The sequence below is a fragment of the Urtica dioica genome, chromosome 8, assembly GCF_054948205.1.
Source record: "Urtica dioica subsp. dioica isolate 48M chromosome 8, U.dioica_male_clone48M_v1_H2, whole genome shotgun sequence".
NCBI classification, from domain to species: Eukaryota; Viridiplantae; Streptophyta; class Magnoliopsida; order Rosales; family Urticaceae; genus Urtica; species Urtica dioica.
The window spans coordinates 28,817,886-28,830,804 of record NC_142763.1 but is presented as its reverse complement, the minus strand read 5'-3'; the positions used below and the strand labels follow the sequence as shown (position 1 = coordinate 28,830,804).

Genomic DNA, 12,919 nt, shown 5'->3' with positions numbered 1-12,919 from the left:
AAGATTAGCTATTGAAATATAAGGACTATTTAAAACAGTTTTTTCAAATAATTTATATTGCTTATTTCCTCAAGTATTTGCTTTTAAAGCATATAAAATAATTTTTTTATTTTAATTTTTTTTATAGTTGACCAGTATTTTTTCTTAAATGATATCAGATTATCAGTATATAAACCAAGGAAAAAAATGCCGATTTCGTTGCCGTTTCGAGCCTCCTGATTTACGGAAATTCGTCATGCCGATGGAATTTCGAACGGAAAAAGTGTGGAAATGGGCAAGTAAAATGCCGTTTTCAAATGCCGATTTCCATGGAAATTTGACGTGCCGACGGAAAACCGAACGGAAATAATGTGGCGAAACAAACACATAAATATATATATATGTGTTTAAACATGCAACAAATATATTTCAACATGTCAAAAATTTCTATTCAAATTCAAACTAATTTCATTTCAATTCAAAACGTAACAATTTCAATATATCAATAAATTCATACACTTAAGTCTTAAATAATTTCATTTCTAGCATATACAAGATAAAAATTAAACACAAAACCTTACTTAAAAACAGAAATAAAACTTGAATTTCGGTTTTTTCAGTCGCCGGAAAAACTCAAGGTTCGCCGGAAAAAATGGTGTTTCGCCGGAAAATTTCAAGGTTCGCCGGAATTTAACCAAAAAATCTGGAAAAAATATATATGATAGATCGTCACATTACAAACAACTTTCATGAAGAGGATTACATGAAAAAAAATCATATTACTCAAGAAATTGAAGGTGCAAGTTTCAAAATCTAGGGTTTTGGAAATTCCTTAGAAATTCTGGGAAATTCGTCGACATATTGTTGATTTATACCTTCGCCTTGACGGAAATGATGGAAATTCGCTGATGGACGTGGAATTTCTCCGACAGCCGAGTTGTCTCCTTCACAGCCCCGTCTCGTTTTTTTTTTTCTTTTCCTTCGAGTTTCTTCGAAATTCTGGGAAATGGGGATGGTTTTATACACACTTTTGAACGACATTGACCGGCATAAAACGACGGAAACGAAATGTCGTTTCGTGGAAATTCCAACGACATCTAACGTGGAAACGACATCTTCTTCTTCCGGTGGCCGCTGACCCGTGGAAATGGAATTTCCAGCCGAATTTCCGGGAATTTCTCCGGCATTTTGTTCCTTGATATAAACATAAACTTACTTATCCTATAAATTATAATATAACATCAAAACATATTAAATACATAAATAAATCCACTGCGATACACGGGTTTAATAGCTCGTTATTTTACATAAGAGCAAAAGTTGCGAAAGGTCACATAATCAATGAGTGATCATCACTCTGCTTGAGTATAGTCGTCAAATCTACCAAATGGCGCATTGTAGGCCGTCCATGTGGGCAGTTCCACGGCGACTTCAGCCCCGCCAAATGCACCAGAATCTGCATCAATGAAATTTTGAATAAAAAGACTGAATCAGAAATATGAGAGAGAGAGAGAGAGAGAGAGACCTTTTGCATCTCCTTTGTCCCGAGGGCATCGCCGATCATGATAGACGACCTGCAGGCTCGCGATGCCAGCATGGCACGGACCCGAGAAGGGCAAACGGAATCGACGGTGTCCATTCTGTAACTTCCGAGCACCGAGCAATCCCCGTGACTGTCTGCTAGAGTAGATATCAGGTCCTTCACATCTGTTTGAAGATAAGAGGATGTTAATACCTATCGTTAAAGTGCGAAATCGGTGGGGACTCGAGATGATACCCTGCTTCCTAATTAGTTTGTAAATGAACCATGAAATGCTAATTTAACAGAGGAATTACCTTCAACTCCAAAAGTTATGTTTTTACTGAAGGGTACAGCTTTTAATATAAAATGGCCACCAGGTGGGGCATCTGCATCTTCTTCCAACGCAAATCCGTTTTTCCTGAACCAGGCAAAAATCCACCATATATATAACACTTGAATTTGAGTTGGTAAATGATATTAAAAAAAAAAAAAAAAAAAAAATCAACGAGGTAAAAAAAGAACCATGAACAGATCCGGATGTTCATGACAATTTTACTCGCACTTGAGGTAAATGATTTAGTCGAGAAAAATTTGCTTCCTCACGCAGACATTATATAACGGTTAAATCTAAATAATCATAATGGACATCTACTCGATACAATTTCGGGATATGTTGAATGGGAACCTGATTATATCGATGTGCATTGAAGCTACCACTTCTTCTTCAGGAGACAAGTCCAACCGCAATGGCCTAAAGATACAATCCAAAAGTAGAGCCTCGTCAGAAATTTAAATTACAAGAAGATTACTGTTTATTAACCAAAAAAAAAAAAAAAACTATTGAGCACTGATGGAAAACAGATCACGTTTCTTAGTCGCAAGTAAACTTGTTAATCGGGATCCAATTCCCATAAAACAATTCCTATGTAATTATTTATAAAATCAGTATAAATAAAATATGCAAACAATTTCATACAAAATGAATGAAGGGAGAAACGGGAAAAATAGAGAGAGAAAAGAAAAAACGAGAATCGAAATTATAACAAACAAACAAAAAAAGGGGATTTTCCATTTCCATGTGAAACTGAACCAGGATGTCCTATTCCCTGTTGCCTTCAGTCCAGGACAATACTGGAAAGGCCGGAACCGATAGAGTTTCCGATGGACAACTTTAGCTAAATCACAAGCAAATCATAGAAGATTAAAAGCACAGGTAATTACGCTAGATTTCATAGCTTACCGAAGCAAAGGCTGCTGATTTAAGATAGTTGATTGCGCCAAACGCTCAAAATTGTATTTTTCATCAGCAGCATGCTGAAGATAGTAACATTTATTACCACCACAAGAATTTTACGAAGAAAACAACCAAATAAATCCATTCTTCACAGATCAGAGATGAGTAAATATAATCCACAGGCATGCATGGAAATTACCTGATCCACAATAAAAAGATCTTGATCTAACTTCCCAATAATAAACCCTAGGTTGAATTGCCCAATCACCTACACAGAAAGAAAGCATCAATTATGACCAGTTAAACATGTGAATCATTTATTTAAAGGTTTCAGGGAACAAATATTATTAGGCCGAATTCATGGATTATCACAAACACACAGAAGTAATATAGGTGAAGAAATTGAATAATATCACCATATCAGGGGGTTCAATCAAGTGCCCCTGAAATTAGTAATACACGCAAATTATAAATAATAATACAACTGTAATTCAATTAGAACAACCTTCATCATACCGAAATCTTCCTTTCTGAAAAGTCTTTCCAGCTCTGTAGTAGCTGCAGCCAAGTCACTGGCCTTTTTGTCTTCGCTTACTGGTTGAGAAAGGCCCAGTGTAGCAGCAGCATAGCACCTGTGGACACTAGTATGGAAAGAAAATTTTGAAAAATAAAGAATCTATTTCTAAGTGATTATCGATGTATAAACCTTACCTTTTTGACCTCGTACTTTGGCACAAGCCGTTCCTGGACTGTAATTGAGTCAATCTCCGTTGCCTCCTCTTCTGAAGGTCTTGCAAACTGAAATGCACGGTGGCACACATCTCGTCGCCCAAAGAATGCTTCGGAACATCGACATAGGGATGGTTTTGATCTTGAAATGGAACATCGTCACCGAGTGAAGCATTTGATTTGACATTACTAAGAGGGGATCTTCTGTTGTCTTCATCATCAAAATCCTGCATTTATTTCCCAAAACAGAACAAACTAAGAAGAGCAATAAAGGAAGCATACTGTAAGAGTTCCAACGTTCGTCAAAACACAAACCCTAGTCAGTCATAGAGTTCTAGGCACAGAAGGCTGTCCCACTAAAGAACGATGCTCCTCCTTAGAAGTTAGAACCAAGTTACTTTTTCAACCAAAGAATGTTCAAAATCAAATGAACATAGAAAAATAGGGAACTTGTGAATTGATTAAGCTGAAAAGATTATATATACAAAATACATTCACATACCTCATCTGAATTGTCCCCAGCAGAGAGCGGATTAGTAATTTTACTGAAAATGTTGTCTATTCTCAAACACTTGGAAGGTTCTGTCTCAGTCCAGCAAGGACTAACTACAGTTCTAGAAAATGTACTATTCATGCCAGAGCTGGTATGTTTGGATTCAATATGATGAGGCTGGTTTCTCAGGACAGGCATCTCAGATAGCACTGCACTCGTGTTTTCATGCTTCCTTTTATTTACATTAACAAATCTGTCGAGCAACAGTTGAACGGAGCTTTTCGAACTACTGTACGAAAATCTATTCATAGAAATTCCTTTCTCGGCTGTGGTTGGCGAGGTGAGAGGAATTTGACTAGCTGTGACACTATCCACAGAACCTCTTAATTGCCTACTCTCATCAACCTTTTTAGTTCCATGTACTCTTAAAGTGAAGTCCCTCGTTCTATCGGTACAGATAAATTCTTCCAAATCATCAGCGTCCTCAGGTTTCTCTACAACAGTCTCAACAGGAATATCACCCATTGGAATTCCTTCCTCATCGAGGCCCTCCATGGTATCGCTCTCATTATCATATGAACGCTTTAACAATAAAGGAGATATATGTTGCAGAGAATGTAACTCTAACTGACTAGCCTTAGCTGGCTCCTCTAAATCATTGACAGCATATCGAACATCACTAGAGCAATATATATTCTCTAAACCTTCTCTTAGGATATGTAATAGAGAACCCTCGTCCGAGAAAAACACTTTTCTCTTATCAGGAGTTACGTTGACATCACACTCTTTGGTCGGGATGGTAAAATTCAAAATGACAATGGGATGTTGTAGGGAATTAGCACTCTTGTACATCTCGTTTACAAGTTTTGTGACTTTGGGCATATCAACCGGTCGCCCATTCACAAACAAGAATTGTCTGTCCCTCATGTTGCGTCCGCAACCTTGTCCAGCCTTTGACACAAACCCCTCGACCTTGCAACCAGCGGACATATCCAAATCCAGAGGCTCTAGGCAGTTGAAGGTGTTCAAGCCAAAAAGAGTGACAATATTATCTTTCAGAGAACCACTTCCTTGAGTTTTAAGCACCACCGACTTTGCATTTTTACCAGTTGTATTGGTGCAGACGAATCGAACGCCTTTCGCAATGAGGGCATAGGCCTGAAAATTTGCATTTAACAAATGTCGATCATGGAAATACAGCATTTAACACAAGGTTTAAAGAGCCACCTGATAGACCAGACATGTATATAACTTGACAAATATAACACTCGAGGTATATTCTGCCAATACCATTTCAATGCTCCAACATTCGGAAACTATTGCCGAATGTAACGCCAAACAGTAATTGAAATACTCGGGTGTCCAAATGTTACATATTTAGTTGTCAAGGGTTATTAATCAGGGACGTAACATAACCAAGTGCATAACATAAACCGAGCTTTAAGCATCTTCTCGACTTAGAAGTTAGAACTGCTAAGTGAAAGTAATTCTTGTTTGATTGTTTTGGCTGGTCTTATCTCAGTGGTATCTATTCCATTTTAAATTTCAAAGAAATGTATTCGGTTCACTCGGATTTAATAGCAGTACAACACTACATGATAATGAACTGTATTTCCAATCAATCCCCAATTTCAGTGATCATTTTCATTAGAAAACTTGAAGAAAACAGGAAAAGATGTGTCTTCAAACAAGAAGGGAGAGAAAAAAACGAGATTAAGATATCTGGAAAGCAACAAAAAAAATCTAGAAAATGTAAAACAGAAAACTCACAATTTCCTACGGAGAAAAAGAAGCAGCGAATAAAACTCACATTCAGTAATGTAATAAGCTTGCCATACTCCTTCCTAATGTTCCGACTGAACTCTTTGCTCCGAACAGGCAGATTCGAGAAAAGATTCTTCACCGCGACGGTGGTGCCTACTTGCCGCGCCGTCTTCTTCTCCGCCACCAACACACCAGAGCGGTCGTAACTCAGCAGAGTCGCGACCGGCTCCTCCTTCGTCCTCGTCTCCACCGTCAAGTCCCCGAGCGCAGCGAGCGAGCTCAGAGCCTCGCCTCGGAACCCGAACGTGGTCAGCGACCGGAGATCCGGGAAGTCGGTGAGCTTGGAGGTGTGGTGCTTCAGGGCCAGAACCTTGAAATTGGCCGGAGAGACGCCGGAGCCGTTGTCGGAGACCTGGAAGGACTCGCGGCCTTGGTTCCGGAGCGAGACCTCGACGCTGGTGGCTCCGGCGTCGAGGCTGTTCTCGACGAGCTCTTTCACGGCCGACGAGAGGTCGAGGATCACCTGGCCGGCGCATATTTGATGGATGGCGCTCTTGTTTATCGGCTTGATCATCGCCATTGAATGATGGTCGGTGGTTCCGTCGAAACCCTAACCGTCGAAAATGACGAGCATTTGTAGTATCTTTGTTTGATTCAAGAGAAAGCGCGGGACTGGTTTTAATACTAATTAAGCTTCGAGAAATTTAATAGACCTCCTAGGGAATCATGATGGACCTCCTAATTACAAAATATCCATGAATGAAATTTTGATCCAAAAAAAGGATAAAAATGCCCTTTCAAGTTTCAAGACTTTTGAATAAATGTATTGAGAAAATTAAAGAAAAAAAATGGACTACGATGAATTACGATGATATAAAGTTGTTGAGAAGTTTACGATAATTTAGGATAGAAAACGAAAAATTATTATAAGATTTGCTTTGAAGAACATTTGTTACCATTCTTAGATCAAAAGTCTATTCCTACGTATTATACATTTAAAAAGTTCATTCTTGATCTTTTCCCCTGCATGAAATTTTTCTAAGCTTATAGGATTTTACTCTGATATACTTTTTCTTTATTTTTACTTTGAGAAAACTTGTAATTAAATAAGCAATTCCGAGCATTTCCTTCTCTCCCCCAAAACAATACATAATTTGTTTTCTACTCCATCATTGAAGCTTTAAACAAGTCTGCTCAAATTTAATCACATTCAAGAATTATTTCGAGTTAATAGGTGAAATTTTGTGACATCTTATTAAGTAAAAAAAAAAAAAAAGGAAAGTTTGTTTTATCTTACTTGTCTTTTTCATTACATATTTCGAAAGGATCTATATCATTCCATATAAGATTAATTTTGTTTTATCTCTAAACTTATCATTTTTTTAAAAATGTTCTTCATCAGTGCGTGGTGTTATGGGTGTGATGTTGAGGACGTGTTGTGGTCATGCAAATGTGGCATCGCTATCGAGGCTTTGTTGCATACGTGATGTTGTCGAAAAATTGATTTTTTTTTTTTATGGAGAGGTATTTTTTGTCCGTAGAGAGTGAGACATATTTATATTTCCAACTTTGATAATATTGAAATTAAACCATAAACTACATGTGTTTTCACACATATTTAATCAAATTTCTCGAAATAATTTTTTTTTTTATTATTCGGGAATTTGATCAAGCATAGAATGGTAAACATTTTGTTTTCAACACAAATTTCAAATAACTTTGGAACTCTCGAGTCAGTTAGAGTTTGGCTATTCTTTCGATAGTATTTAGAAAACTGATGATAGACAAGTGACAAACAAGATTTCTCAGTATAATATGAGACTTGGGTCTTTACACATTTCGGCTCTAACTGTATTTGGTAGGAAATGAGATAGAAATGGAATGAGAAATCTATAGAGCAAAGAGAAAATTTGCAGTTTGGTATAGTATGACAGAAAGAAAATGGGAGAAAATTTAGTTTACATATTAACCATTTATCTGTTCAAGTTATGGCGAATACTATAACGTTGGTACTGTTGATTTCCAATCTCCATTGAACAAATCTGAATGTCAATTTAAAATATTTTTACCAAATAGTATCACAAAAACATAGACTTTCAATGGAGTAAATGAACTAGTGTAATGAAATATAGCCAAGCCCTTTTTATGAAAAAAAAAAAAAAAAAAAAAAAAAAATCAATCGAGACCTTCCCTTTTACAATCAACGGTTCAAATTGTACAAATTATACACCACCAACATTGTAATGCTAACTCTACAAAATTGCAGAAGACGAGCAAAATAGTCATCGACCATTAATCGCTTCAATAAAAAAAAAAAAAAAAAAAAAAAAAAAAAAAAAATCCACCCCATTTCAGAAGCAATTTAAGCTCTTAGAAGCGACCAACAAGGACGCCAAAATGACGGCTTTTCCAGTCAAATTTTAATTGCTGATTTGCACTTCACTTACTCACTCTCAAGCCAACAGATATGAAGCATACCTCACAGTATGTATACTAATCAAGAAAAGTATATATATTTGTATCTAAAAGTATATAATCGAGAAGGAGAAGAATAAAGCACAGCAAGGAGAAAATATTATAAGCTCTTATATTCATTTGTTTTATTTCTGTACAGTACTTTCAGAGTATACAACAAGGCTAATCTATATAGTAGGAAACTGAGAAGGAACAAAGGTAACGGCCTAATAACTCACTCTAAAAGAATATTTATAATATAACAATAGCACAGATTAAATATTAAACACTATTAAGACACGTCTTCAGTATCATCACCCAAGCAATGGGATGCTGTACAACTTATTACTGTTAAATTCAATAACCAAACATTCCCAGACCAATACGGTCTAATAGATTAAAAAATATGGAACTGTATGCGTATTGAAATAACATCCAAATAAAACAATACATTATTCAGCAAAGCTCGAAAGAATTATAAGTCTCAAGCTCTCTCCTTGGTATCTGTAGAAAAGCTGGTATCCGCAGTCGTTGGCTATCAAATCGAAATTCTAGGTTTTCTTTATCGATATAGTCCAAAGCAGATCTGTGTTTGATTGTACCGTAATTTTCTCTCCTTTAACGATGTTCGAAGTACTGACCATACCGCCAAACCGCATCTCCGTCTCATCTGAAATATACCAAGCAAAATAAAATTTAAAAACAGAAAATCTGAACAATGTAGTCGCAAAACAAGGATTAAACATAATGAAGAAAGCAAAGATTGATATGTTTCTTTCTCGGCCAACAAGCACGCAGATAAAGCATGACATGAGTGAACCGTTTTCACTTGCATTCGAATTGGCCATCCTTTTCTTCTTCCTTTTTTTTTTAAAACATGCCATCTTATAAGTATAGATTTGATGACAGTTCGAGCAATAAGTCCAAGCAGCCATTTCAATATGATATCACCAGAAACGGAAAGTCTTACTCAGATCCCACTCGAGGCCGGTGGTTGTGGTCTTTGTCGATGGAATCCCAATGGGAATGAGCCCGCAATGAGGACCCTCGACAGAAGATTGAACGTGGATCTCGTGGTGGTGCGTGCTCGGAAGAAGGTGAATTAGGCAATCATCGGACAGAAGAACTATTCGCACCCCTGCAAAATGGCACAACACGTTTATGTTGCCCATCTCGTGGTCAAACCTTCCTCCGAGCGCCCCAGCAACCAAAATGCATAGCTGCATCGACGAGCCAAACAAGTGGATCAGAAATTTCCATAAACGAATGGCGCGCTAGAAGAAAGAACTTACATTCGACTTGTCGGGGATCGGAGCGAAATCGCATATGTACGTTATACATTTGTGTAGATCTGTGGTGTCCTGATCATCGGAAGCGTCTACTATCTCAGTCCCCTGATATTTCAACTAACATTTCCAATGAGAAATGAAAAATGGAGGGTATGAACAAATGAGAGAATAACCCTTGGCATTGCTTTACCTTGCTTCTGTAAAAATCTAGGACATCTGTTCGAACTGAATCCATGTCGCCTTTGATAACATCGGGCTTGTACCTGGTTTCCGATATTGGAGATCAGAACTATGACAACTATACTATTGAGAGCGCAAAAAAGCTGAATTTTTTTCCCCCAAATTAAGCTAAAGAAGACAATTTGGAAGCTCAAACAAACCACAAGCTACATTAAGAGTATCAGCTTCTGACAATTCCTCAATGCACTCATAAAGAAACTATAAATAAATGAACGCATAATAAATCTTTAGATTGATGTTCACACAAATTTCTTGAGAGTTACAAAATAATGTAAAATAAACAAGAACGCGACAAGGAATATAAAAAATAAAAAAAATAAAAAATAAAAAATTGATGATATTATCTGGTAAAAAGAAGACAAACCTGGATCGAACATCAAATGCGTCTTCATGAGGGAAAAGCAGAGGGAATTCGTCGTAGAGTCGGTTCGCTCCTCCGTCGGCGCAGAGACGCAGTTTCGCTATTCACAAACAAAGTCTCCGAATTCAAAACAGTATACAAACAATAATTTTAGTTATAAACAAACAAACAAACAAAAAAGTGATGCGATGTGACATTGCGCGAGCGCAGAGTAGTGTACCGTGGTCCCAGAGCAGCGGAGCGAATCTCGGGAGAGTCTGGTTGAGCACGACCAGTGCGTACGTTAGCGGAGTCGGGTGGTGATCGGAGGGCGGAAGAAGGAACGCCGACGAGTGAGACATCACGGCCTCCATTTGACGCTAACGTGCGCCGGGGAGTGCGTGCGTAGATTCCTATCGGGAGACTGAACGAGAGAGATGATTTGAATCCCGAAGTGGTTGAGATATTCTTTTTATTTTATTACTAAAAATAAGTATTTGAGTCTTAAATGTCGAGATTGTCTGTCTGACTTTGTTGCTCTTTTTGTTTGTTTGTGACGGGATTTTTTTTGCTAGTACGTTTGTGACTTGGGATTCTTTTCATACGCTGATTGGTTTGCAACCAAGTGTTTATTTTATTTTATTCTCTGACCAAAAAATGGTTTTTTATTTGATTGTTTTTAGGGTAAATTAGCAAAATAGCCAAATCAAACCTTATGATTTGCTATATAGCCGAGGTTTTGTAAATACTAAGTAAATAGCCACTCGGATGATGTGGCCCAATAATATGTTTTTTCATTTCCAAATTTACCTCTGTTGCGTTTGAATTTCGAATGTTTATGAAATTTCTGATTATATAACTTCCCGGTTTTTTTGAATTTAAATTCCTCATATAAGTGTGAACATGATTTAGTCAACTTAATGATTCCCTTTATTTTAGGAACTAATTTGGACGTTGAACCTTGGCAATTTATTTGTTTCATATTATATTATTTTCTTATATTTACTGCATGATTTATCTTGTCTCGTTTTATTATTTAAATTTCTTGTTTCTAACGCACATATATTTCAAACGTTGTTATATCTCTCTTTCACGCCAGGTTCATCCCAGTTTATTAATGTATTTACGTATATTTACATACTGTTATAATGCAGTATATTTACATGCCGTTATTTACGTATATTTACATGTTATAACGCACATAAAAGATGTTCCTGTGGCGGCTATGAGCATGATTGTTTGTTTGACCGACATCCTTGTAAATCCAAAATCACCAATTTTAAACTCATTTACAATGGTATTATGTGTAAATAATGACTTACAAATAATCTGGGCCTGTCTGACATTTACACATATTTACTGCAAAATATGTCAATCATATTTCCTTCTAATATCCAAAGACACGAATTCTTCAAACACATTTACAATGGTATTACTCATACACTAACACACATTGAAACAGAATCAATACACTACTCAACATTATCTTTCTTTGACTTGAATCATTGGGTTTAGACATTACTTTGGGGATTTTTTATCCTTTTAATCAAAATGGCAGCAACATGCCTTTTTTGTGATTTCTTTGTATCACCGAATCCTACTAAGGGTTAATTCCTGTGTAATAGACTTTTTATTTGATTGAAAGGTTTTTACAAATTCCAACAAATTTGAATTTACGAGGTACTTGAATCGGCCCTAGATCATAACACATCAAGTTTTAGACATCATACCCAAACCTGTGAAATTTTTCGGATAAATGAACAAAAATCCATTGATTCATTACACAGAGGAAGAAGAATAAACAATACCATCTTATTTCATAACGATTCCTAAAAAAACACTTTTTCCATGTTTTAATGTGTAAATCGATGTTGAACATTTAGTAAAAACGAGTTACAATTGGAATAAATTACACATGCATACATGTTTGAGATCCCCTCGCCGAAATCGGTAGTCGGAGAAGATGGATGCAGTTCGTCAGAGAAAGTGACGCGAGATGAAAAAAAAATTTGGGAGAAATCTTTTTTTTTTCTTAATTGTCGTGTGATAAGAGGTTGTGAGTTGATCGGTTTTAAATATGCAGTTATTACTCCCCTCAAATCTCGGAATCACGTTTTTTTAAGTCAACTGTTGTGATTATGGGCGGGAATCATTTGGGCGTTTTTGTAAATTTAGGAGTGTATTAAATGATATCTGGCTATTTACTTAGTATTTACAAAACATTGGCTATTTAGCAATTTTAACGGTTTGAGTTGGCTATTTTGCTAAATAATTGTTGTTTTTATCGATGTCCATACGAGGCTGAAATTGAAAGCTTAATTTGGTCTGCTCACAACTTGACTCTCACATGTGGCATAAAATTGTAGTATATAAAGTGATAGTAAAAGTTTTATAGACGCAATTACCGATACTATTCAGCTCCCATGGTCAATTCAGTGCATATGGACCTTTATTTCTGATGCTGCGAAGAATATGGATATTATCCATGTTTTTTATAAAAGATAGCAAGGTGTCGCGCCCCTATAAAGTTGATCAAACTGTGTCCGATGGAACTCTCATTTTACATGGAGGTTTTGGTTCAAAATGTATTTTGGCCCAACATGTTATAAGGTTCAATGAAGATTTCGCTCAAACACATTCTAAAAAGCTCCACAAGTTTCTCAGATTCAAGAATCTTCTAGAACGTGTCTAGGTTCAATGTATCTTCTACGGAACATGCTAGAAAATGACATTTTTATACTTTTTCTCTTAGGATTATAGAGAATTCTTTACTTGTAACACTCCTTAAAAATAGGGGAGCCAATTCATTTCGTAAGACATCATAAATCATCCTAGCAATCATTGTATTCGGAATATAATACAAATTTATCACTTT

General features: G+C 36.5%; 2 protein-coding genes across 5 annotated transcripts; both read right to left on the bottom strand.

The window, feature by feature from the left end:
* Positions 1-1,195: 1,195 nt before the first annotated feature.
* On the bottom strand, positions 1,196-6,440 carry PMS1 (DNA mismatch repair protein). Of its 4 annotated transcripts, none has more exons than XM_089624299.1 (10): positions 5,768-6,427; positions 3,967-5,115; positions 3,447-3,691; positions 3,241-3,367; positions 2,935-3,003; positions 2,742-2,815; positions 2,187-2,252; positions 1,816-1,919; positions 1,505-1,686; positions 1,196-1,435 (listed from the first exon to the last, which is right to left on the bottom strand). In XM_089624299.1, exons 1-10 carry the CDS (start codon positions 6,299-6,301, stop codon positions 1,310-1,312), a joined length of 2,676 nt encoding a protein of 891 aa, XP_089480425.1. In that variant the 5' UTR covers positions 6,302-6,427; the 3' UTR covers positions 1,196-1,309. The 4 variants fall into 4 exon arrangements, with proteins under 4 accessions (XP_089480425.1, XP_089480424.1, XP_089480426.1 ...); XM_089624298.1 differs by having other exon boundaries at positions 3,241-3,376; positions 5,768-6,424; XM_089624300.1 differs by lacking the exons at positions 1,196-1,435; positions 1,505-1,686; positions 2,742-2,815 and having other exon boundaries at positions 3,252-3,376; positions 5,768-6,440.
* Positions 6,441-8,448: 2,008 nt separating this feature from the next.
* Positions 8,449-10,528, bottom strand: TPK1 (thiamine pyrophosphokinase1). The gene is made up of 6 exons (XM_089621579.1): positions 10,286-10,528; positions 10,069-10,165; positions 9,655-9,727; positions 9,468-9,569; positions 9,146-9,395; positions 8,449-8,845 (listed from the first exon to the last, which is right to left on the bottom strand). Exons 1-6 carry the CDS (start codon positions 10,416-10,418, stop codon positions 8,727-8,729), a joined length of 774 nt encoding a protein of 257 aa, XP_089477705.1. The 5' UTR covers positions 10,419-10,528; the 3' UTR covers positions 8,449-8,726.
* Between the last annotated feature and the right edge of the window lie 2,391 nt (positions 10,529-12,919).

What these genes read in the sequence shown, in the direction of transcription:
- PMS1 (XM_089624298.1), bottom strand. Translation starts at nt 6,301, where the DNA reads ATGGCGATGATCAAGCCGATAAACAAGAGCGCCATCCATCAAATATGC. An exon ending in AATCAGCAGCCTTTGCTTCG is followed by an intron (nt 2,253 to 2,741) that starts GTAAGCTATGAA and finishes TTGTATCTTTAG; the next exon opens with GCCATTGCGGTTGGACTTGT. An exon ending in GGACAAAGGAGATGCAAAAG is followed by an intron (nt 1,436 to 1,504) that starts GTCTCTCTCTCT and finishes TCATTGATGCAG; the next exon opens with ATTCTGGTGCATTTGGCGGG.
- TPK1 (XM_089621579.1), bottom strand. Translation starts at nt 10,418, where the DNA reads ATGGAGGCCGTGATGTCTCACTCGTCGGCGTTCCTTCTTCCGCCCTCC. An exon ending in TCCGCTGCTCTGGGACCACG is followed by an intron (nt 10,166 to 10,285) that starts GTACACTACTCT and finishes GTTTGTGAATAG; the next exon opens with CGAAACTGCGTCTCTGCGCC. An exon ending in GCATTTGATGTTCGATCCAG is followed by an intron (nt 9,728 to 10,068) that starts GTTTGTCTTCTT and finishes ATCGGAAACCAG; the next exon opens with GTACAAGCCCGATGTTATCA.